The sequence below is a fragment of the Coffea arabica genome, chromosome 3c (assembly GCF_036785885.1).
Source record: "Coffea arabica cultivar ET-39 chromosome 3c, Coffea Arabica ET-39 HiFi, whole genome shotgun sequence".
NCBI lineage: Eukaryota > Viridiplantae > Streptophyta > Magnoliopsida > Gentianales > Rubiaceae > Coffea > Coffea arabica.
This window is the reverse complement of record NC_092314.1, coordinates 32,264,584-32,290,744: the sequence shown is the minus strand read 5'-3', so window position 1 is coordinate 32,290,744 and position 26,161 is coordinate 32,264,584. Positions and strand designations below refer to the sequence as shown.

General features: G+C 35.5%; 2 protein-coding genes across 2 annotated transcripts in view; one reads left to right on the top strand and one right to left on the bottom strand.

The window, feature by feature from the left end:
- The first annotated feature begins 9,929 nt into the window (after positions 1-9,929).
- LOC113734343 (ABC transporter G family member STR-like) lies at positions 9,930-12,897 on the top strand. The gene is made up of 4 exons (XM_027260855.2): positions 9,930-10,434; positions 10,526-10,705; positions 10,778-11,046; positions 11,148-12,897. The coding sequence occupies exons 1-4, from the start codon at positions 10,075-10,077 to the stop codon at positions 12,784-12,786; spliced, it is 2,448 nt and encodes an 815-aa protein (XP_027116656.1). The 5' UTR covers positions 9,930-10,074; the 3' UTR covers positions 12,787-12,897.
- Positions 12,898-13,633: 736 nt separating this feature from the next.
- The window catches only part of LOC140037907 (zinc finger BED domain-containing protein RICESLEEPER 1-like), a 36,306-nt gene continuing 23,778 nt past the window's right edge, over positions 13,634-26,161 (bottom strand). Inside the window, exons 3-4 of the mRNA XM_072083072.1 lie at positions 13,854-14,227; positions 13,634-13,740 (exon numbers count right to left, since the gene is read on the bottom strand). Of these exons, the coding sequence (XP_071939173.1) occupies positions 13,634-13,740; positions 13,854-14,227 (481 nt within the window). The remainder of the gene's footprint in view (positions 13,741-13,853; positions 14,228-26,161) is intronic.

Sequence of the window (26,161 nt, the reverse complement as noted above, 5' to 3'; positions counted from 1 at the left end):
AATGAGATAGCCATTGCAAATTCCAACCGTCGCCCTCCCCTCCCTCCCCCCCCCCCCCCCCCCCCACAAAAGGAAAAAAAAAAAGAAGAAAGAAAAAAAAGTGTAATCGTCTTTTTAAATTCGCATAAAAAACCTCAAAGATTAGATCAATTGTTTATAAGGTCAATATCTAATCTTGAAGGAACATTGACTATTGAATGTACAAGGAAATTGGAGCTTTATTGTATCTTGATTAGGTATTTGGTCATTGCATGCAGACATTTCTTGGAACAATAATGGCCATCCTTGATGTGCACAAAAGAAATTCTTGCTTGGTTATCTAGACGTCACAGCTTTCCCATCTTCTGGATTCCCTCAACATATTTTTTCAGTCTTGCGCATTACGTGTTTAAATCTTGGGCAAATTACACTTTATTCTCCTATGATTTAGTATTTTTTTATATATAATCTCTCTATAGTTTCAAAAGCTATACATAATCCCCTCATAATTTGGATTAAAATATCAAAGTAACGGAATTGACAATCCGTAATGGAGTCATCTAAAATATAAAAAATACCCCTATATAAAGTTGAAAATTATTTATTAACTACAGGGGGTTATGCTTATATTTTAAAAACTATAAAAGAATTATATGATAAAGTATTTAATCATAAGGGGGTTATATGGTAAAGTATTAAACCATATGGAGTTTGTGTGTCATATATATTATGTTTATATATTTTGGTCACTTCAGCTATTTTAATTTTTAAATAAGGGTAATTTTGACATTTCAAAGATTTCATTATAGATGTTCATTTCCGTTACTTTGACATTTTAATCCAAACCATGAAGAGTTATGTATAGCTTTTGAAATTATGGGAGGTTATGTACAAAAATACTAAATTATAGGGGGTAAAGTGTAATTTGCCCTTAAATCTTCATATAATCTCAACGCATTTCACATTTTACTATCTATTACCTCCTCAAATTCTTCTATCTTCATTCTTGATAGAGGTGTCCCATTTTTTAAACTGTTTTATGACAACTTATTGCAAGTTTAAATTTTTTTGACTGGATCAGGCTAAAGTTCTACAAAAAGTTTAATTAGTGGATGATGTTATAGAGTTTTCTTTGAAAGGCTTGGAGCGAGTTAGTGACTTATTATGGGATAAATTATGTAACTATCTTTGTTTTCTTTAATAAGTATATGGTTGTGAAGTTTGAATTAGCCAAATTATACATGGCTATTCATAAATCTTGGAAAGACTGAGGCCGTTTAGATCTGAATTAATGACTTCCATGTAGGAAAATCTATTTGGTTTTATTGGCCACGCGGCCAATGAGAATGTGACCAAAATTGCATATTTTAGGTTGTTTTAACATTCATCTAATCATATAAAGTTTTGGGATTGCTATTGCACAGGCCCTTGCAAACTTGTTATAGATGGGAAAAAAAAGAAACAAAAGTTTTGTTTCTGCTTCTTGCAAATGTGAAAATGTGAAAAGTTTTGTTTCAGGTTCTTGCAAATGCGAAAATGATTTCATAGCCAAATAGGCATGAAATATGCAGTAAATCTACTGCATAATTGTATTGAATATGCTTCTTGTGGATATAGTAGCATTCTGATTGAAACTTGAGAAGCTGAATCAACATCAATGTCCATTGCAGAGAAGCCAGCATGAGTAGTTTCCCACAGGCGGAAGTGTTTGAAGTACCAGCAGAAGTGTTTGAAGCTGCATATTGGCTAAGAGTTCAAAGCAACTCTTTGAAGCAAAAAAAAGGCTTTAGTGTCAGAACTATCTCTGCAATTTTATAAACTTGGATGGCTTTCAGGTACTGGAGGTAGTGTAACCCTGAAAGTCCATGAGCATAATGTCCCCAGACAGAATCAATTCATAGTCATGTTACCTCCAAGTTTTCTCTCCCTTCCTCTGTCTCTATCTGCTGCTCTCTCCCTCCTGTTTTCTGCTAATACGATATAATGCATCGTAGGTGTACAGAAGGATAGGATGTCGCCAGAGGACATGTATGTTCTTTCTTCTGGTGGATCTATTTTGTCTCCGCCGCCTACCAAGACATATCCTCATAACCCTCCAAAATGTACCGACTGTGCTCCTCTATTTCTCAAGGTACATCAGTTCTAGCTTGGTCATTTGTTGTTACCCCAATACATTTTAATTACCCTCGATAACTTCTTGATTCATCATTTTTCCAAGTATGTTACCCTGACTTCTTGTGTTCTATAGGTTTATGAAATGTGTAACGTACGCAGGAGCTGTGATTCACAGTCATGGATTGGATGCTTGCCTTGTAACGATGATTAATTCTTCGTCGAACGAGTTCCGCGTAATTTTCTTTCTCCCAAAACATTTCTAATTGAAAGACAACTGCATCGACCTTGCCTTCTTATTATCTTAAATTTGGTTCTGTTGATTGTACATCTGGAATTGTTGGGATACAGATCAGAAACATGGAGATGATAAAGGGTATTCAAGGGCATGGTTAGCGTACTGCAGTACTCAAGGCCATCTAGTCAAGGTGCAAACTGGCTTTCACTGTTTTCACCAATCTTCCAGTCTATGATTCTAAGTTGTATAGAACTACAATATTTCGACTTCAAAAAAGACGTGCTATTTTGGGTCTGCATCTTCCAAGAGGGCTGCATGTCTGCTTTTTCCATTAGCATTGTGTAGTAGTAATTTCGCACTTCTGGCTTGTACTTAACTGCATTTGGGACTTTGTAATTTGTTGCACTTTTTTCTTTGAACAACATTTCTTCCCATTCTCTGATAAATTCTAGTTCTGCATTTTCTATTAGTGCTACTGCAATAATAATTTTTACACTTCTGGCTTGCATTTAATGGCACTGAATACTCTCAATTTGTTGAAATTTGTCTCTTTAAACACCATTTCTTCCTATTCTCTAATTGTTAATCGCTTTGCCAGGCTATATGCTACCACTATCTCGCTGCGGCTGTTAAGTTTCATCAGCTGGGCCTTCCCTATTGACCTTAGATGCACGTCTCATATTTCTTCCACCATTATTTCCTTTCTGATAATCGTATTTTGGACTTCGAAGTGATGTATGCTATGACATGGTGAAGGTAGTGTTCTGGTACAAAAATTTGTGGGCATACAGGTAATTGAGTGCGGGGCATTTGATTCTCCAACTCTATCGCAATTGTCATCATCCTTTTGTTCATGATCATCAGGTATCTAAATCTCTAACTGGGTTTATGAATCTGCTTTAGAGAGGTGGAACATTACCACCAGAAGGGTAAAAAAGAATTTGGAGTAATAGGTCAATATAAGACCATATACATGAGTTGTCACTCTTCACATATTGTGTACCATCCATCAACGTACTTTCCCAGTTAAGCAGATTGAAATAGACCTGTATAAGCAAGATAGTAAATCAAATTTACACTTTAGCATTATACTAGTGGTTAAAATAGATTAACATCCACAACCACTAGCAATGAATTTTCCTTATCTTAATTGTTTCCGGCACATAATTTTACAATTTCAAGAAAAATCGTGAAATTGAATTTAATTGATATCTAATATACATAATTAGGGATGGCAATGGGGACGGGTGCGCGCAGGTGCCTGCCCTGCGGGGGAGTAATGGAGCGGGGGCAGGGACCGGGGGGGGACAATACTCCTTGCCCGTCCTCCGTTTCAATTTATTAATATAAATAAATGTAATATATTATATAATCTAATAATAATAAATTTAGAATATTTGATAACTAAACATAACTTTTATCTCATTTCTATCTAAATTCCTAGTTGATATTTGGCACAAGCATGTTACGCATTCTATGAGTATTTCAAAATGTTATCTATATAATTCAATTGAGTTTCTTAATTTTTTTGGTGTTTTATGTCAACACTTTTCTTGTTTCATTTTTTTCAACCCCGTATTTTATTTTATTTTTTGAATTCAACTTTGATATATTGAATAAAAACTTCTAGGAAAAAAAAATCAAATTACCACCCACGGGCATTCGTGGGGGAAGTGGGAAGGGACGGGGACGGGGGAGTCTTTCGGCAACGGGCTAGGGGACGGAGGAGGGATCCCCCAAACCCGCTCCCGTTGCCATCCCTATACAGAATCCTCGAAACCCGCCCCATTGCCATCCCTATATAAAATGAAGAATGAAGTACTACAATAAATAAATCCGCTAGCATGGGATATTCAATTTGCTCCTAACAAATAGGCTAGATGGCACCATTGGTTGTGCTTGAAAGCAGCATTTCCTCTATAACCAAACAAACCAAAAATCCAGGCCACTTTTTGAGTCCATTATTAATATAAAAAGGGCCCAAAATGTTGCTTCCCTGTCATCCTCCAATCTCTTCTTGCTTGCCTCCAAGTTTCTCTCCGAATTGTAGTCTACATTGCCAAATTCCGGGGAGAATAAACTCCCAACTCCTTCACCAAGGTTTCATGCACATTCATGAAGAAATCAATCTCCTGCTTAGTTCTTTTGTCCCTGGCTTGCATTGCCTCCTTTGGCACCACCTCTAATGGACAATCCGATGGCTGCAAAATATATGATATCACTCATCCCATAAAGAATAATATGCCTACTTTTGATGGAGGCTAAGTAGGTGCTAGAGATGTGATAATAGAAAATGAAGGGAAAGTTATCCTTACTGGTAGCATCACCGTGGGCACTCATCTTGGAACTCATGTTGATGCCCCTGCACACATTTTCCCGGACTTGTTACGATAGCCAAGATTCACAGTTGATGCCCTCGACCTCAAAACCCTCATGGGTTCGGTCCTGGTTGTCGAGACGCCTAAAGACAAGAACATAACTTGTGAAGTTATGTAGTCTCTGCAAATTCCTCCAGGGACAAAAAGAGTGATTTTTAAGACATCAAACACTGATAATCGCCTCATGGATAAAGGCTTCTTTGTACCTAGTTATACTGGATTTACAGCAACAGGGGCACAATGGTTGGTACTGAATACTAATATCACATTTGTTGGGATTGATTACATGTCTGTTGCAGTGTATGATGAAGTTGTCCGGGTTCATACAACCTTGTTGAGCAGCCACAAGATTATCCCTGTTGAAAATTTGAAGCTTGATGATATTGCTCCAGGGAACTACAATGTTCTTTGTTTTCCTTTAAAGGTAATTGCTGAGGCCGGACCAGTCAGGTGCATTCTCTTGGATACAGCATGTCAATGAAACTGTGATTTTGTCCCCTTACCTTCTTTTACTTTTGATTGTTTCTTTTGTCTTCATTTTGTTTTCTATGTCTTACTTTTGTTTTTATTGTTATTCTGGTTGGGAAATGATGATTGATGGATGCGAAAAGTGTTGCACATGAGTTAATGTTTTATGTGATCGTCTATTTGGAGGATCAGGTAAGTTTACTTCCTCAAAATCAAAATTAAAATAGTTTTGAACGTTAAAAATAAGTTCTTACCCTATGATCAGGGTTACAAGCTAGTTTTATAACATAATCTTGAAAAATGGATATTATCATAAATTACTTTTGTGTTTTATGTATAGATTTTTTTATTTAGATTTTGCATGAGTGCTTATCCATTTTAAAAAACCTTTTCTTTTCCCTTATTTATTTTTCGCCATTCTTATAATCAAGTATTGTTGTTTGGAATAATTTCGTTTTCTGAAAGCTGCTCTAAGAAATGATATATGAGACACAGCCTGGTTTTTGACATAGATAAATTTGAATAGGATAAAGGTTTGATAACCTCGCAAGGAAGATTAAAATCTTTACATATAAATGTCTCCTGCTTAGGATGGAGTTGCAAGCTAGTTTATATGTATGTCCATTTGTGCAGTAGAGAAGCAGCAAAAGAGATTTATATAACACATCATTCCCAATCTCCTCACTATATTTACTCGTATGTGTTTTTTTTTTTGGTTCTTACCAATTCTACCCAAGAAAACTACTGCCAATGGTTTTGTGCTTGCCTACATAAAATAAAACACCACCAAAAAATAGAGGAATTAGACTATAAAAATTTCATTAAAACAGATGACAAAGTGCTGTTAAGCCAGCCCCTTTTTTATTTTCAAGAGAACAAAACCAAAATTTTTAATGAGATAGTAGGAAATCGTCCAGCATAATTTGCTTGACAGCAAAATGAGTTGAAGAATTCCATTAAGATGATGAAGTAGGCAACCCATGCTAAGGCTGAAGGAAGTCCACGACAGTGGAACTCTATTTTCCTCATAAATAGTTTAATTTAGTTGTGATTAAATCAAGAGAAAAAATGAGGAGTGACGTGATATTGGCACGGCTCAATCAAACCATTGAATCAAGTGAAATACTTAAAAGTAAAGTGTGATTGAACCGTGCCAACATCTCGGACAGCATTGTGTTTCAGCTGATGAAGCTGTTGATAGAGGGATTGAAGCTTTATGGGAAGATGCAACTCTTAAAATGTTTGCCAAAGTTGATGGTTTAGGCTTTTGCTCAAGTCCATATGGTGAGAAAAAAAGTGTGGAGGTGGAAGAATCCTTGGCCAATAAGACGTGAAGAATGTTACAAGAAAGTGTTTGCCAATTTTTGGAGAGGTTATCTAGGCAAAGCCGGCCATTCTAGGAAGACAAAAGAAGCAATGTATAGACGACAATTAGGAAAAGCATTTAGGTTTTTGTTATCTTGATTATGATTTGAACATAATATAATTCATAAATGCTAGCTGCCATTAGCTTACAAATCAAGAAACATTAATTTCATTCAGAAATCATTTGGCATAGAACTAATAAGATGATGTTGTTTCCAATGTTACTTTGAAATTATTATGTCTAACGAAATCCGTCATGATGAACTTGTTATATGCTCAATTCAGAGTTTGAAAATTGTACAATATTATTCTCATATTAATAGCCAAATAAAACATGGGATCTTTTGTAATTATCCGAGAAATCACGAAGTATTGTTATGTGGTAACCAGTATTTGCTTGTATATACCAAGAATACGTCAATGAAATGACGACAAATTATCCCATTAGAAACCACGTCTTAGTCTTAATCTAATCATTACATATATGCCCAACAAAGTATACGGTCTCTCCCCATAGCTCTTTATATTTTTTTTCCATTTAGTTATATGATAAATTTAGTTTCTCTAAGATCCCATAATGAGAATTTTCTCTCTCCTTAGATTTTTTGTGAGATTTTTTTGTTAAATTTGTGTTTCTCATAACTCTTTTAACAGATTTGGATTTTTTTCACATTTATCTAGTTTGATTTGAACTTCATCTTCGGTTGGAACTAGAATATATTAAATCAGTCCTTTTGAAAATACACACAGATCTTGGAATTGCAAATATTTATGTAAAGATTACCCTTGTCTAAAAACTAAAATAACTAAAGTGGCCAACATATACAAATTTAATATGCATTATACTTGAACTCCTTATGGTTAGTACTTTTTTACATAACCCAGTTATGGTGTTTAATATTTATAGATAACCACCCTTGTGGTTAATAAATAATTTACCTCTTGATTTAGGATTATTTTTGATATTTTAGTCAGCTTCATTATGGAAAGAAAATTTCGTCATGTTGACATCTTAATTCAAATCTTGAAATGATTATATATAACTTTTGAAATCATAGGAAACTTGTGTACAAAAATTTTAAACCCCGAGGGTAAAATGTAATTTAAACTAAAGGAAATTATCTTCGTTGCCAAAAAAAGGGAACATACACGGCCAACTGTTGCTTGGAGGTTGGAAGTGGAAACTGTATTTCTGGTAAATAGATTGACCACAGTCTGTTCAAGATAATTTTAAATTAAAAAAGCAAGGAATGCTGATGCCGTTGGCTTAATTATCATAGCTGAGGAATTGCTTGTTCAAGGATTAGATTATTTGCTGCCCTGATACTTTGGAACCCATGGATCGTATTAATTAACTTGCTATAAACGTTGTAACCCGGTCCTAAATTTGCAGTTAAATTTGCAAGACAATTAGCACTCACAGTTCACATATTTGTCTACATTTTAAAAAAGTTATCCCCCCACCCCTACCAAAAAAAAATAGTTGTCCCAAAACAAACAATATGGACATCAGACAACTCATGAGTATTTGGTCTTGATCATAGTTATTAAAACCAACCCGGACATCAACCCAGCAAGAGGACCGGGTTGACGGGTCAGTGGTTCAACCGGTGGGTCACGAGTTGAACCGTTGGGTCACAATATATAATAAAAAATATATATAATATAATTAAATAAACATGTAAATTATAATATAAGTATAGAAATTCTTAAATCTCAACAAGTTATAACCTGTTCATAGTTCATAGTTCATAATTCATTTCACACACATAATCCATAACCATATGTGATCAACAATTCATGAATTCAAACTAAAATCAGTAAATTACACAAATATAAATGATAAATATAAGTATCAAACCATGAAACTAATATATCAATGACGGGTTCGAGGCAAGTGATTAAATACAGGTAATGAATTTAACCATGTTGAAATTAAATTCTCAGAAGCAAAGAGTATTAAATGGCACTGGACATATATGTAACTACACATGTTGAAGTTGGATGCAAAGGAAGAAGAAATAAATAATCACCCAAAAAGAAAGAAGAAACAAAATATTGCCTGCGGTCAGAGAATTCGGAGAGACTTGACTCCTTAAGAGAATAGGGAGAGAGAGGAACAAACTCCACAAGAGGATTGAGAGGAAGAAAGCTTCCTGGAAGCGGCAACTTCGGTGGAAGCGACAGCTTCGGTAGCAGCGGCAGCTTCCGTGGCAGCGGCAGCGGCAGCGGCAGTGGCAGCCTCGAGTACCTGGAGCTTCGGTGGCAGCAGCAGCTTCAGTAGCAACGGCAGCGGCAGCTTCAGTAGCAACGGCGGCTTCCTTGAAGAACTTCGAACTTCCAAGTTCCAATTGCTTGCCTCAAACTCTCAGAGTAACTAGCAAAGCAAAGGAAAGAAAAATTGATCAAACTTGCCAGTGCCGACAAAACAACGGCTGAATGCCTAAATGCTCAAAAAGTTCTCAATTTGTTCTCGCTTCTCAGAGAAACAAAGAAGAAAACAATTCCTAATGCCTAAATCCCCAATGACGGCCAAATGCCCGATTCCCTCTTCATTCTTCAATTTTTCATTTTTTCTGATTTTCTCTTTTATTTGGCTAAAAAGACGATAATGCCCATGTAGTATGAATGGTCAAAATAAAAAAATTGGATAAAACGGTAACTTCAAAAAAATTACCAAAATCCACCGGGTTTATCAATAACCGCCGGTTCTAGCAGTTCTATAGTTAAACCGTCCGGGTCGAACAAGTCTAGGCGGGTTCTTTGCAACTCCGATTTAACTAGAAAACCAGCCCGATTTTATGACCGGTCCGACCGTCGGACCGGACCGGGTTTAATAACTGTGGTATTGATTCGATTCTGAAACCCTCTCATAAATCTCCCTAAATAAAAAAAATAAAAAAGTAAAAATAAAAATTTGGTCCCTAGATGCCCTTTTGCTACTACTTTTCCTTCCCCAATTTGCAAAAGTTAAATTTGCGCATTGATTTCATCTATATTCATATTGCAATGGGAATATCTTTTACTCACAAAATTTTCACCAAAAATCTTTTTTCTCTTAAATAGTACGTCTCTAGTTTTCTTTGGTTCTATCCACGGTACATATGGCTTGTTTGTACAAAATGCTAAGAATTGTTAGACAGCTTTATATCAGATTTTGATTACCAAATATATTAGCGCAACCAAATGTAGATGGAATTATGGAGAACTGCCTTTACACCACGAAACAAGAATTGTACGAGAAGCTTTCGGTATGATCAAAGCTTTCAACGACAAATCCAAAGTACAGGGAGCAGTTAACAAAAGCATCATCTTCGATCCGCATTGCTGTCCCATCTGTGTAATGGCTTTCCTCAAATCCTTCATTACTACCCAAAACAGGTCTTTGGTTTCAACTGTCCCATTTTGTCCCACTCCCATTTCTTGCCTCCCCACCATTTATACTCTCAGCACTGTGGTTCCACCTTAGCTCTCTCTAAACTTGGTAGAACTTTGGTAAGCTAGCCAAGAGAGGAGAGCAACAGATTGGACAGAATGGCGAAGTTCAAAAGAACGGACCCGAACAGAAGCCTAGAAACCTTGCTGGACATGGATAAAAGCGCCCAGCTGATCAACAAGAATGTGGTCAAGCAACCAACAAGGAAGCTGATACCCGGACAAGGCCTTGAATTCAACAACCTCTCGTACAGTGTCATGAAGAAGCAGAAGAAAGATGGTGTTTGGATAACTAAAGAAGCCTATCTTCTTAATGATATCTCTGGTCAGGCCATGAGGGGTGAAATCATGGCCATTATGGGGCCTAGTGGTGCTGGAAAGTCCACTATTCTTGATGCTTTGGCTGGTCGAATTGCTCAAGGGAGTCTTGAAGGATCCGTTAGGATTGATGGAAAGCCAGTAAGTCTGCAATCTTCACTTACCCTAGTATGTCCCATTTGTTTCTTGTGTACAAACCAGCAATTAGAGCTTAATTATACTTGATCTGCAGGTAACAACTAGCTATATGAAGATGGTTTCTTCTTATGTGATGCAAGATGACCAGCTCTTTCCAATGCTGACAGTCTTTGAGACATTCATGTTTGCAGCTGAAGTCAGGCTTCCACCTTCCATATCTCGGTCTGAAAAGAAGAAAAGAGTCTATGACCTCCTTGATCAGTTAGGCTTGACGGTATAAACCACCACCCTTCTTCTTCCCACCTTCAATATTCTGAAATTCTTACCACTGTTTTGGGCAATGCAGAGTACTGCACATACTTACATTGGTGACGAAGGAAGGAGAGGAGTATCAGGCGGAGAACGACGAAGGGTGTCCATCGGCATTGACATAATTCATAAACCATCACTTCTGTTTCTGGATGAACCTACTTCTGGTTTGGATTCAACTAGTGCCTTCAGTGTTGTAGAAAAGGTCAAAGACATTGCACGAGGTGGAAGTATTGTTCTCATGACCATCCACCAGCCTTCCTTTAGAATCCAAATGCTTCTGGACTGCATCACAGTCCTGGCAAGGTAATAAAGAAGTACTGATCAATGGTCAAAAGTAAAACACATAATAAATGGAAATTCGAATATGCTAAAAACAGAAACTGACAATGGAGTTTGTACAACAGGGGAAGGCTGATATATTTAGGAAGCCCGACCACTTTAGGTGCCCATCTTGCTGGATTTGGAAGACAAGTTCCAGAAAGCGAGAACAGCTTGGAGTACCTCCTAGATGTGATCAAAGAGTATGATCAGTCAAACGTTGGCCTTGATCCTCTGGTACTCTATCAAAGGGATGGCATCAAGCCTGATGTGGTGGCTAGAACCCCAATTCCAAAGACACCAAAAGCTCTGAAAACACCTACTAATCCCTATGGGAAGAAGACTCCTGGCCCCAAGCACATCAGCCTTCGTAGCAACCAGTTTTCCTCCGGAAATTTGACATCTCGAGGAGATCCTGCAAGCTTTCAATCTTATGACGATGATGATTACGAAGATGATTTTCATAGCTCCCTTGAACGCAAGATTAACCACACGCCAATGAATATGCACAGTGGTATATATAACCCACGTTTGGCTTCTCAGTTCTACAAAGATTTCTCAGTTTGGCTCTACCATGGCGTCACGGGGACCCCCGGTCGTGCACCATCATGGACGCCTGCACGAACCCCTGGATGGACTCCAGCAAAGACACCTCTTTCTGGTACAAGAAGCCAAGTTTCAAGCCGATATCCAACACCTCAGCAAACGCCTATGCAAACCAAGCCTCCTGTTGTCATGAGTCCATCACAAGACTCTTATATTCCATCTTACCAAGAATTTGCAGAGGAAATGCTTGACGAGCCTGAGCATAGGAACAAATTCGCGAATCCATGGCTGCGTGAGGTTGCAGTCCTTTCATGGCGTACTGCGCTCAATGTTGTTCGTACTCCAGAGCTCTTCCTTTCCAGGGAGATAGTTTTGACAGTTATGGCTTTTGTTCTATCTACCCTCTTTAAGAAGCTTCATGATCTCCGTTTCACAACCATTAACCGGCTTCTTAATTTCTACATCTTTGCAGTGTCATTAGTCTTCTTTTCTTCCAATGATGCTGTTCCCACTTTCATCCAAGAGCGATTCATCTTCATCCGAGAGACTTCCCACAATGCTTATCGTGCTTCTACCTATGTCATCTCCTCCCTCATTGTTTATCTTCCCTTCTTTGCTGTTCAAGGCTTCACCTTTGCAGTCATTACTAAGTATATGCTTCATCTCAGAAGCAATATCATAAACTTCTGGTTGATTCTTTATGCTTCACTGATAACTACCAATGCTTATGTGATGCTAGTCAGTGCAGTAGTTCCGAGCTATATCACTGGATACGCAATTGTGATAGCTACAACAGCTTTATTCTTCTTAACTTGCGGTTTCTTCCTGAAGGCATCCCAAATACCAAAGTACTGGATATGGCTGCATTACATATCTGCAATCAAGTACCCTTTTGAAGCATTGCTGATAAATGAATTCAAAGGAAATGAACATTGTTATACTGGGGAACCTACTGAGCTGTCACCGGGACCTTTAGGGGAAGTGAAGATCAGCAAGCTGCATAATACATCGTTGCCATCCCAAAACTGCACATTAATTGGCGAAGATATCTTGTTCACCATGGGTATTGACCTGGAGAACATTTGGTACAACATTGCAATTTTACTGGCATGGGGAGTACTCTACCGCTTCTTCTTCTACTTGGTTCTCAGATTTTACTCCAAGAATGAGAGAAAATGAAAGTTCTCGATTGTTGTATTTAACCTTTATAGTCATATTAAATGTCTAAATTCATCCTTACGTAGACTAATAGTGGTTCAATAAAAAATACCGTTATTTGGTTCCAAAACATTCTCAAGTGTGTGTTCCCCTGTTTCCGAGATCAATCTTCTTAAGATGTCCTAGTTGAAAGGAAACAAATAAGAAACATACAATACAAGGGAAGTGATATGAATCTCGACCCACCAAGAAGAATCAAGAACAAGAATCACAAGTCCGGATCTAGATTTAGGTTCAATGTTTGGGATAGAAGTTCTTTACCAATCTTAGACCGCTCAAGAAAGATTAAGAAGGGTAGAACGATGCCATAATCAAATGTGTTACTCAATTCATAAGTCGATATTCACCTTAGGATAGCTCTAAGATGTTCAAAAATAGTTTTCACAAGCCAAAAGAATTGTTTCACTCAAGAAACTAATGTTGGGAGAATTCTCTCTCTAATAATTGTTGTTCACAATGTATAAGTAAGGCTACTTATAGCCAAAAGACCTAAACTAACCCAAATCCGAATCGGACATAGAATACAACACTTATACCCTTAAACTACTATTCTAATGGCACAATTAGCTAATTAGCTTGCCATTTATTGCTAATAACTAATAATTAAGTAGTTAAGCCAAAACCTAGTAAATTGAACGAAAACAAGAAAACTACTAAAAATTAATCCGATGAGAAATCACGGCCAGTTTCCTTGGCAGATTCTCCCGTGGTTTAGTGGTGGAATGTTGACAAAAGGAAAATGAAGATGAAACGAAACATTGGACCAGATTGGCCACCTGATCCGCGAACGGATCTAGGCATGGATCCATCACGGCTCTTCTTCTTCCACACGAATCAATGTAATTACCCTCCATTTCTCAGTTCCAACTCCGTCTATGTGTTTATAGGGTCCAACGTGATCTTGACTGACACAAACTAAAGCCATCGAAGAGTGTTTAAACTTCTTAGCACACAAATGAGTGACTGGACCAACTGAAACTTTGACAGGGTCAACGCATGTAGAAACTTGAATCTCTTGGACAGCTTACAATCCTTCATCATTCCCTCCTCTTGAGAAAGATTTATCCTCAAATTGATATCATTGTCTGCAAGGAAAGCACTCAAATCAGAGACGTTAAAAGTTGTACTCACATTGTACTCACCAAGTAGGTCAAGTCGATAGGCATTGTCATTTATCCTTTCCAACACTTGAAAAGGACCATCTCCATGAGAAGACAACTTGTTTAGTCGTTTTGCTAGAAACCTGTCCTTGTGAAAGTGCAACCATACCCAATCACCAGGTTCAAAGACAACTTTCTTACAACCTTTGTTGGCTTGTTGCACGTATTGGGCGGTTCTCCTCTCAATGTTGGCTCGAACCTTTTCATGCAAAGCTTGAACATACTCAGCTTTCTTTTGCCGCCTAAGTTCACACGTTCAGACATAGCTAATGGGAACAAATCCAAAGGGGTCAAAGGGTTAAATCCATACACAACTTCAAAAGGTGAGAATTGTGTAGCACTATGCATTACCCTATTATATGCAAATTCTACATGTGGGAAACATTCTTCCCAAGAACAAAGATTCTTTTTAATTATTGCTCATAAAAGAGTAGACAAGGTTTTATTGACTACTTCCATTTGTCTATCAGTCTAGGACAATTGTGTCTGATAGAAATGTCAAGTTCTTAAACTACTTTTAGAAGTCTTTATATTCCAAGTCATTCCCAAAACCATTTCATACTGCTAGATATTGACACAAAATATCTAAAGTTGACACTACTCTTATATATGACCGTTTACCAATAATACTTAGACAAGGCTTCATATTTATGACTTCTAAATGGTTTTGGGAATATAAAACCCTTTATATTTACCAATAATACGTAGGCAACACAAATAAAGCTAACCTAGAACAAAGTCCATTGAGATGTCAACCCAAGGTTGTGTAGGTATAGGAAGTGGAGTGTACAATCCAAATGGATTAACCTTTGATTTGGCACGATGGCAAACTCCACAACATTCTACCATACACTCGACATCCCTTATCATATGCGAGCAATGGAAGTGTTCCTGCAAAACAGCTAAAGTCTTGGCAACATCAAAGTACTTTGTTAGTCCACCTCTATGTGACTTCTTAATTGTATAACTTATAAAGGTAAAACAAATAACCTTCATGCACATAAAACTTGCCTTGGGCAGCTATGATACATGATTTGTAGATTTCTCCAAAGTCAAAATCATTAAGAGACAATTTTTTCATTAGATTTCTCCAAGCAACTTAGTATCTAAGGCGGTTAGTAAAGAGTGTCTACGTGATAAAATATCAACAACAACACTAGTTTTACCTGACTTGTATTTGATGATGTATTTGTCTCAACGAAGGCAACCCAGCAAGCATGTCTCTTACTCAACTTAATCTGTCCTTTCAAATGCTTGAAAGATTCATTATTACTGTTGATGATGAACTTCTTAGCTCTCAAATAATGTTGCCAAGTCTAATACTCGAAATATGGCATATAACTCCTTGTCATATGTGAAATAATTAAGAGCAGCCCCATTTAGTTTTCATTGAAATAGGCAATTGGCCTTCCTTCTTGCATCAACATGGCTCCCACTCCAAAACCTGATGCATCACATTCAATTTCAAAAGTTAAATCAAAGTTAAGCAATGCTAAGAGTGGTGCATGTGTGAGTTTGTGTTTAATCAATTGGAAAGCCTTATCTTGCTCATCTCCCTAAGCAAACTTTCCATCCTTCTTAAGCACAGCTGTCAAAGGTGCAACAATTGTGCTAAAGTTCTTGACAAATCTCCTATAGAAACTTGTCAAACCATGGAAACTCCGCACATCTCCTATGGACTTAGGAGTCGGCTAGCTTTCTATAACTTTGATCTTGTCTTCATTAACATGTATACCCTATTCACTAATCACATATCCTAAGAACACAAGACGGTTAGTACAAAAAATATTCCTTTTAAGATTAGCCAACAACCTTTCCCATCTTAACACTACAAAAACAGCTTTGAGATGTTCAACATGTTCCTTTTGACTCTTACTATAGATCAAAATGTCATCAAAATAAACTACAATAAATTTACACAAGAAAGGCCTTAAAACATGGTTCATCAATCTCATAAATGTGCTTGGTGCATTAGCGAAACCAAAAGGCATAACTAACCATTCATATAAATCATGTTTAGTCTTAAAAGCAGTTTTTCACTCATCACCCTCTTTCATTCTAATCTGGTGGTATCCACTTTTAAGATCAATTTTGATGAAAATAATGGTACCATACAATTCATCTATCATATCATCTAACCTAGAGATAGGATGATGATACTTTATCATTATGGCATTGACTGCTCGACAGTCACTGCACATTCTCCATCCACTATATTTCTTAGGAACAAGGATAAGTGGTACGGCACATGGATTGAGGCTTTCTCACACCCATCCTTTCCTTAGCAATTCGTCCACGTGCCTTTGCAACTCCTTGGTCTTCTTAGGTCCTATTCGATGGGCAGGCATGCTGGGTAAAGGTGCTCCAGGAACCAAGTTAATTTGATGTTCAATGTCCCGTATGCGTAGTAGTCCATTCAATATTTCCTTCGAAAAAACATCTTGAAATTCTTACAAATAGATGAAATACTAACAAATAAAGTAATAGTAGATTTATTAGAAACATCCAACTCTTCCTTGTACACAAGTACAAGTAAGGGTTGGTTACACCCTATAGCTCTTCTCACATCATTGACTTTTGCTAGAAGATTATGTTTTCTTTCTTTCTTTTTTCCTACCGCCGTGCTCTCAAGTGCCTTTTTCTCCTCACCATTCTCGGCCTCTCTCTCTTTCTTTTCTCTCTCAATTTTCTCTTTGTTTCTTCTCTCACAATCTATGTCATATTCCTTTTGTAGCCTCACTTCATCTTCATAAACCTATATAGGGTGATGGAAACAAAGGTAATCTTTCTATTACAATGCATGAAGAAATATTTGTTGGCTTTTCCCTTCAAAATTGACAGCTTTATCAAAATGCCACGGACATCCCAAAATCACATGACTAGCTTGCATTTGTACTATATCAGATAATACTTCATCTTCATATTTACCAAATGTGGAGTGACACCTTCACTTGCCTATACGCATGTACATTACAACCTTTATTGAGCTATTGTAGTCGGTGTGGCTAGGGATGTTTTGTAGTGGGAAGTTCCAACCTTTCAACCATGAGCAGACTAGAAATGTTGGTACAACTTCTACTATCAATAATCAAACTACACACCTTATTTGTGATATGGCAAGGAGTGTAGAATAGATTATCCCTTTGCACGTCCTCTTCATCCTTGTCTCGGGCAGCTAGTACATTTCAAACAACCAAACAACGCACGTCCTCATTCGTAGGCATTACTTCTTCTTCCTTTTCAATTTAAAATGGCATGCCCTAATATTCAGTTTCATTACTTGTTATTGCCTCCCCATTCGATGCTATGATCATGGCATTGAAATGCTATATGACCAACTCCATGACACTTGAACATTTGTTGCTCGATTGCACGGCATAGGATCTTCTTGACCATCCTTAGTTTCGAATTTAGGTGCTGGTTTTGGAGCATTGGATCTCAAGTTTATTGACTAAGAAGGAACTGTAGATTTATCCTCCCTTCTTAGCTGGGAATTTCACCAATTTCTAATTTGATAGTTAGTGTTTGGGTGAGTTTAGCCCTCCTCTTGAGGCACTTTTCCACTTTCACAACTTTATCCAACATCTCGTTCATATCCATGTAATGTTGGACTTCAACCATTTCAGTAATATTGGGTCTCATGCCATTCAAAAATCTTGTCATTATCACTTCCAAGTCTTCTTGCAAGTTGGCATTCATCATGGTTATCTCCATCTCTTTATAATAGTCTTCCACTGACATGTTCCTTTAAGTGAATGTTTGCAGCCGATGGTGTAAATCACGATGGTAATAATTAGGTATGAACCTTTTCCTCATTAACCCTTGCAATTTATCTCAAGTTCCCACTGCACATTCATGATTTCATCTCCTACTTAAGCACAATTGATCCCATCAAATCATGGCATAATCCATGAATTCAATTGCTGTAAGTTTTATTTTTTTCTTCTCCAAGTAGTTTTTGCATTCAAAAATCATCTCTATCTTTTTTTCCCACTCCAAATAAGCTTTTGGATTGGATTTTTCTTGAAATAAAGGAATTTCGAACTTTATACCCTGAATAAGATGGTCGCCTCTCCTATTATTGTTTCGGGTAGCCTTAGGCCATCTTTCTTCCTCCTTAAATTTATCATTCGATGCTTCAATTTCATCCCTGTTATCCCTTCCACGGCTTGATCCACTTCTATTGTAGGAGTTCTCAAGGTGATCTATCTGTTCATGCAATGGCTCAAGTTCCAATCTCATCAATCGTCGAAACTCACTCATCATGGCTTTCATAGAGAGTTTAAGGTCAGCAATATGTGATTCCTCTCTGTTTGACGTGTTAAAGAACCTACAAAAATAGTAAGCAAAGAAACAAATATATATTTCCTCGCACACTCCCTTAGTGTTTACTCTCAAGACTCATGCTTTCACTCAGTCACTTCAATGAACTCACAATCAGGTTCTAATAGTTGCTATCCTTGAATAAACTAAGCTTCCCACTAGGTAATTTTCAACCCACCAATCACAAACACCAAATTGTAGCAATTAGAAGTTTCGAACTTAGTAGCAAAATGAGAACACTGATGTGGTCATGATGGATTGGAAAATTTTCAAAATTTTGAACACTAAATATGCTGGAAATTTCATGTGAATTTTCAGAAATTGAGACTCAAGAAATCGGATCAAATAGATTTAGCAACAAGTTCGAATTGTTTCCTAATTTGCAAAGCTGAATTTGCTTGAACTTGGAATGATCAAAATTTTCTGGTTTGCTGTCCATTTCCTTGCTGAACAAGGATTTGGGAGGTGGTTAGTTGGTTTCCAAGTGGAATTTGGACAACAAAAATCGTTTATAACAGTCACACAAGCGAATTCGATTTTGATTTGGAAACCTAGTTATGTGTGGCTTTTTCTTCTTACACTTGCACATGCCTTTTGGTTCTTACTTCCAAAACTGAATTTCAGGTTTGTTGCTAACAAATTCAAGAACGAATCAAGGCTGTTTGAACTTTTTTTTTTCACTTAGCCTCGGTTCTAGGGTTTTGCACAAGAATTGGTTTTGATTTCAAGAAGATGGCAGATCTGTTCAAGATTCCCAAAACCACCAATAAAGATTTCAAGAACTTCAAGAATTCCAAACTTTTGTTTCAAGAAATTCAAGAAATCTTCAAGAAAATTTTCAGACAACAAGGAATTTCTTCAAGAAACTTCTAAGACTTCAAGAATCAAGCACAAATAACATTTGCAAATCAAGAAACAATCAAGAACTCAACTTCTTGAAGAAACCCTAGGTAAGTACTTTGGATTTCTCGAGAAAGATTCATGAATAGAACAAAAACACACGATTGATTTTTTTTTTTTAACTATACTCAAAACTAGAAAACAAGACACGAATCAAGGAACACCCAACTCAATAGAAAACAGCAAATACTTAACAACACAACAGAAAAAAAAACACCCAACTCAACAAAACTTAAGGACGACTCAAGAACCCTAGGAATTAACAAGAACAAAGGATATGATGTTGATAACTTGCAACTAGTTCTTAATATTGACTGATACAAATCTCAACCATCTAAAAAAAATCAAGAACAAGAATTACAAGCCCGGATCTAGATTTAGATTCAACATTTGGGATGAAGTTCTTAATCAATCTTGGACCGCTCAGGAAAGATTGAGAAGGGTAGAATGATGCCACAATCAAGTTGATTGATAAGTCAATGTTCACCTTAGCATAGCTCTAAGATGTTCAAAGATAGCTTTCATAAGTCAAAAGAATTGTTGTCAAAAGAATTGTTTTACTCAAGAAACTATTACAGGGAAAATTCTCTCTCTAATAATTGTTGTTTACAACGCATAACTAAGGCTATTTATAGCCAAAAGACCGAAACTAACCCAAATCCAAATCGAACATGGAATACATCACTTATTTCCTAAGCTACTATTCTAGTGGCACAAATAGCTAATTTAGGTTGCCATTTATTGCTAATAACTCATAATTAATTAGTTAAGCAAAAATGTAACAAATTGAATGAAAATAAGAAAACTACTAAAAATTGATTTGATGAGAAACCACGGCCGATTTTCCTGGCAGATTCTCTCACAGTTTAGTGGTAGACCATCGACTAAAGGAAAACAAAGAGAAACAAAGCATTGGACTAGATCCACAACCCAATCCGCAGATAGATCCAGGCACGGATCCATCACGACTCTTCTTGTTCCAGGTGAATCAATGTAGTAACCCTCAATTTCTCAGTTTAGTGGTAGAATGTCGACCAAAGGAAAACGAAGAGAAATGAAGCATTGGACTAGATCCACAACCCAATCCGCAGATGGATCCAGGCATGGATCCACCACGACTCCTTCTTCCACGCGAATCAATGTAGTAACCCTCCATTTCTCAGTACCAACTTCTTCTATGTGTTTGTAGGGTCCAACATGATCTTGAACGACACGAACTAAAGCCATCAAAGAGTCTTTAAACTTCTTAGCACATGAATTAGTGACCAGGTCAACTAGAACTTTGACAGGATCAACACGTGTAGAAACTTAAATCTCTTGGACAGCTTCCGGTCCTTCATTAAGAAGTGAAAAATAAAATTTGTTTCCAATCCCATGAATCTACTTGAAAGATCTTATGACTAGTGTAGAAGTTAAGAGATGATTATTTCAAGGAGAAATAATTTCTTTATGAGATTTATAGAATGTCTATCACCTCCAAGATTGTAGCCACCAATAAGCTCTCCATATGGAAGTCCACACCACCACTTTATCAATGGAAACCACCCAAGGTTGAAAGCTCTTATATAAAATGAGTGCTAGTTTAAATAATGACCTTCAGTTGTTTTTTAGCCTAGGGAGAGTGCTGATTTTTTCTTTCTCACAAGACAAGGAGAGAGAGTATATAACACAAATTGCCAATAAGAAGTATTTGTAGTGAACAACTAAAACCTTCATAGGGTAAGTAATAACACTATAACTCTTTGAAGTTTTTTTTCTCTACAAAAATGACCTCTTAAGTATCATATGCTTAGCTTATTAAGTCCTGCTTAATATCATTTTAATCCTTCAATAAGGACAGTATTTTTATATGATGCTATAGGTTCTCATTGAACTTGGCAATGAATATGAATTATAACACTCTTGATTCAATTGGGTAAAATAAATTAAATTTCTTTTAATTTATAATTCAACTAATTACTTGATTCATATACATAGATCATCATTAACAGCTAGCAATGTGTGATGACCACTCAAGTCAAGTGATTTGACTATGCCTTTTCATGAATTAGTTTCCATGTAACTAATATCCATTCACTGCAAATATATCCCATTTAGCATAGAAGAGCTTATTTGATAGTGCTATCCTTTTTTTGTTTTATGCTATTTATTACTTCCTTGTTTCCTAAATATAACTCCTTATAGTTGAAATTGGAAACATGCCTTTCAATTTTACTTCCACTCTGCACTGACATTCATTGAGTTGTCATTTTTTACAAGTGGCTATAGGAGTATCTCTCCTATATTGAATCATCATTTATTGATCACCCACCATCCTTCCGTGTTTTATATAATACCCAATATCTAAAATATAATTATTCAATGATTAATAATATTAGATAGAGTCAAAATACAATAATCCATATTCAAAATATTATTGTGATCTCAAGTCTAAAGATCACTTACACTTATTGTCACATAGAGAAATTTTTCACTCACACCATGAAATTCTCAATTAGTCAATCTAATATACTTGTCATTTACAAGTGTTCGTATATTAGTTCAGATGTTCCCACATCATAGTCAATGAGATTTACTACTTCTTACGAAAAAAAAATTTAGTATATGCTAAACTATCCATATTAGTGATGCTCCTTTCTCACTAACATTATGGCTAGGGATATTTAAGGATAATAACCATAGGGATCAAAAGAATCTCATCATTATAATTCTTATGATTTCTTCTCAAGATTATTAATTCTAAGGGTTTTATTATTTAAATTGCAGTAAAATAACAACAAGAATAAATAGTAAAAATTGCCATAAATTAATCTGGATAAATACAAATGTGTTTTTAAAGTCTCAAATTAATTAGATTTAGAGCATAATACTAACAAACTCCCACTTGTACTAAATCCAATCACTTATGCACTTTAGACCAAATGAATTTACATGACATTCATGTTTTTTCTGTAATAATGCTTTAGTTAACAGATCACCAATGTTATCATCTGTAGGGATCTTTCTATCTCCGTATCATTTGTTTCAATGATATCTCTAATCAAATGGAAACTTGTCAGTATATATTTGGATCATTGATGAGATCTTAGCTCCTTTACATGCGCAATTGCTCCATTATTATTATAATACAAAACTATTAGATTTGTGATGGAGAGAATCACATCTTGTTTAGAAATAAACAATTTTGTATATATAGTTTCATTAACAGCTTTCGAACTAGCAATATATTTTGCTTCTATTATAGAATCAGTAGTAGTGTCTTATTTAGAACTATTCCAAATAATTGCATCTTTATTTAAGAGTAAAATAATATCCAAATTGTGATTTACTGTCATCTTTATTAGTTTGAAAACTAGCATTCATATATCCCTGAATCTCTAAAGTAAACTTTATATAAACTAAAACAAATCCTTGGTCCTTCTCAAGTACTTAACGATACTTTTAACAGCAGTCTAATGACTCTCATTGAGATTGACTCGGTATCTGCTCATAACACTTAAAGCATAGGAGATAGAACATAGCATCACACACATTATAAAATTAATAGGTAAGGCATATGGGATCTTTTTCATGTTATTCTTTTTGGTATCTATATTAGGAAACATGTTTTTGAAAAGGTGTATTCCATGGCTGATTAGTAAATAACCTCTCTTAGATTAATCCATGCTAAACCTCTTTAGCACTCTATCTATATGTAGATTGTGGAAGACAAAACAACATCCTTGATCTGTTTCTATAAATATATAGACTGTCTCTTCCAAATCTTTCATAGAGAATTTCTTTGATAACCATAACTTTACTGATTAGAGTATAGGTATGTTGTTTCTTTAGTAATATATCATCAATATATAGTACTAGAAAAATTCTTGCCCTCCTACTAAACTTCTTGTATGCACAAGGTGCATCTTCATTTTTAAGATAACCAAACTATTTCATTGGCCTATCAAAACAAATATTTCAACTCATTTGTACTTGTTTAAATCCATAAATTGATTTTTCAAATTTGCACACTTCATTTACTTGTTTAGTGTAAAACTATCTGATTGTGTCATGTACATATTCTCAATTAACTTTTCATTACAGAATGTAATTCTTTACATCCATTTATCATATCTCAGAGCCATAATGTGCTATTATACCAAGTACAATCCTAATGGATTTAAGCATAGTGACCGGTGAAAAGGTTTATTCAAAATCAACACCTTGTCCTTGCTTGTAATCTTTCGCTACTAATGTAACTTTATAGCTAATTACATTATCACCCATGTTTGTTTTCTTTTTGAAGACCCATTTTCATGCAATTGGATTTACCCCTTCAAATGGATCAATTAAGATTGAAACCTTATTCTTGTACATGAATTTCATTTCGTGATTCATGGCCTCAAGTCATTTGTCTTTATCTACACTAGACAAAACATCTTCATAAGAAATAGGTTTATCATCTTCTATGATTAACACATCATCATGCTCACTTAGAAAAAATTCATATCATTTGGAAGCATGATGTGTCCTGCTAGATCTATGAAGTACTTATGTATTTTGAACTTCTAGTTGTACCTCATCAACATGAGATAAAAGCTTTTGTTCCTTTGGTTGAACTATACACATTTGTGCATCTTGAATTTCTTCAAATTCTATTTCGGTTCCACTACCTTCTTCTACAATAAACTCTTTTCTCTAGAAAGATGGTGTGTTTTGAGGCAAATACCTTGTGTTCAATGGGATTATAGAAATAGTATTCACAAATTCATCTTGGATATCCCACAAATATGCATTTATCGAATTTAGCTCCAAGTTTCTTTGATTACACCCATTTCACATTAGTAGAGTAGCCCCAAATCTTTATGTATTTCGGATTGGTTTCTTACTTTTTTATATTTCACATGGAGTTATATCAATCACTTTTGTTGGAACATAGTTTAAAATATAGGAGGTAGTTTCTAGAACATACAATGATTTGGAAAGTTCCACGTGACTTATCATTGACCTCACCACACATCTAATAAAGTGCAGTTTCTTCTCTCTGGTATACAATTAAATTTTGGAGTGTGAAGAGGAGTTCTTTGTAGGAAAATTTCATTTTCCTTTAGATAATTTTGAAATTCATTGCTCAAGTATTTACCACCTAGATTTGATTGAAGTATTTTAATACTTTTGTCTAGTTGTTTCTCAACTTTATTCTTATACCATTTGAACTTTTTAAAGGTTTTGGACTTGTACTTCATTAAGTACACATAACTGTATCTAGGATAGTCATCCGTAAAAGTGATGGAGCATGAGTAATCGCTCATAGCAGTACTTGACATGGGTCCACATACATCACTATGTATTATTTCAAACAATTCATTAGACCTATCTCCTTTTCCACCAAAAGGAGTTTTGATCATCTTTTGAAGTAAGCAAGGTTCGTATATCTTATATGATTCATAATCACATGAGTTCAAATAGCCATTTTTATGTAAATTAAAAATGGGATTCTTATTTACATGACCAAATCTATAATGTCAAATGTATGAAAATTTCACATTATATATTTTGTGTTTCTTGTCATTTATATTGAGAATAAGATCATTAGTAATCAAAATATAATGACCATAAATGCATGGAACAATACTATATAATATTCCATTAAGAGAAAAAGAACAACAATTACTCTTTTATGTAATGGAAAAACTTTTTAAATCCAAAAGAGAAATAGAAATGATGTTTCTAGTATATGCCACTTGGTAAAGGAAGATAGCAAGTTTCTACGGCTAGTGTAGCAACTCTTACTCCTTTTGTCAATGAAATATTTTGTCTCAATTCCTACATATTATTACAAATATGGAATGATGATCCGGTATCTAAAAATTAAGAACTAGATTTGAAAGTAGATAATATTTCAATCATAAATGTACCTGAAGTAGAAACATCAACATGCTTCTTTTGCTTCAATGAGTTAAGATATAACTTATAGTTCCCTTTCCAGTGGCTATTTTTGCCACAACAGAATTGACCTTCTTAAGGTTAGTTTTAGACATTTTCTTGATTTTAGAAGAGTTAACAAGCATTGTCACCCCTGTTTTTTTTTTAATATTCTCTCCTTCGCAATTTTTAGTATATTGATCAATTCTATGAGAGGAACCTCCGTTTTTCTCATATTGAACTTCATCACAAATTGAGAAATGCTTTCCAAAAGAGATTAGAGAATTAAGTTAAAATTTAATTCAGTGGTCCATGTTAAAACCTGAATTATTCAATTTATTGATAAGATCAAACATCATTATGTTATGATTAACAACAAAATATCATTCAGCTATTTTGCATTTGACTAACTCTTTAGAGACATTATATCGCTCAGTGTGAGATTGCTCCTCAAAGAACTTCTTGAGGTGCTTAATCATAAAGTAGGCATCTAATTTTTCATATTACTTCTGAAACTCTGAATTCATAGATACTAACATTATGTACTAAGTCAGATCATAGGACCTCTTTTGTTTTTTATAAGCACTTATGGTTGCTTTAGATGCACCCTTTTACTTTTAACAATTACAACTCCTATAATTCCTAAATAATTGGATTATCAACTCTTGACTTGCACATCTAATGTGTCTTCCAACTCTTGTCTCTAAAATCTATGACCTTGAGTTAGCCCAACAAATCACAAATTTTAGTTGAACCATGACCCATTATTCCAAAATCTTATTTCATAGCAAAACTTTCTCAAAATGGACAACAACCTTGAGTTAGTCCAACAAGTTGTAATCAATCAAGAAAACAGTACTTGCCATAATAATAGGAGACAACTTTTTAACAACTCTTATTAATGTGACTTAATATTAATTTGAGAGATTTTCTTGTTTGATTAATAGGACTCATCTTTAGCATGCATCCAGTTTATTAGGTTATACAACATAAAACAAAGTAGACATGTTAAATTAATGAACATGGATGATTATAGACTTTATCTAAAC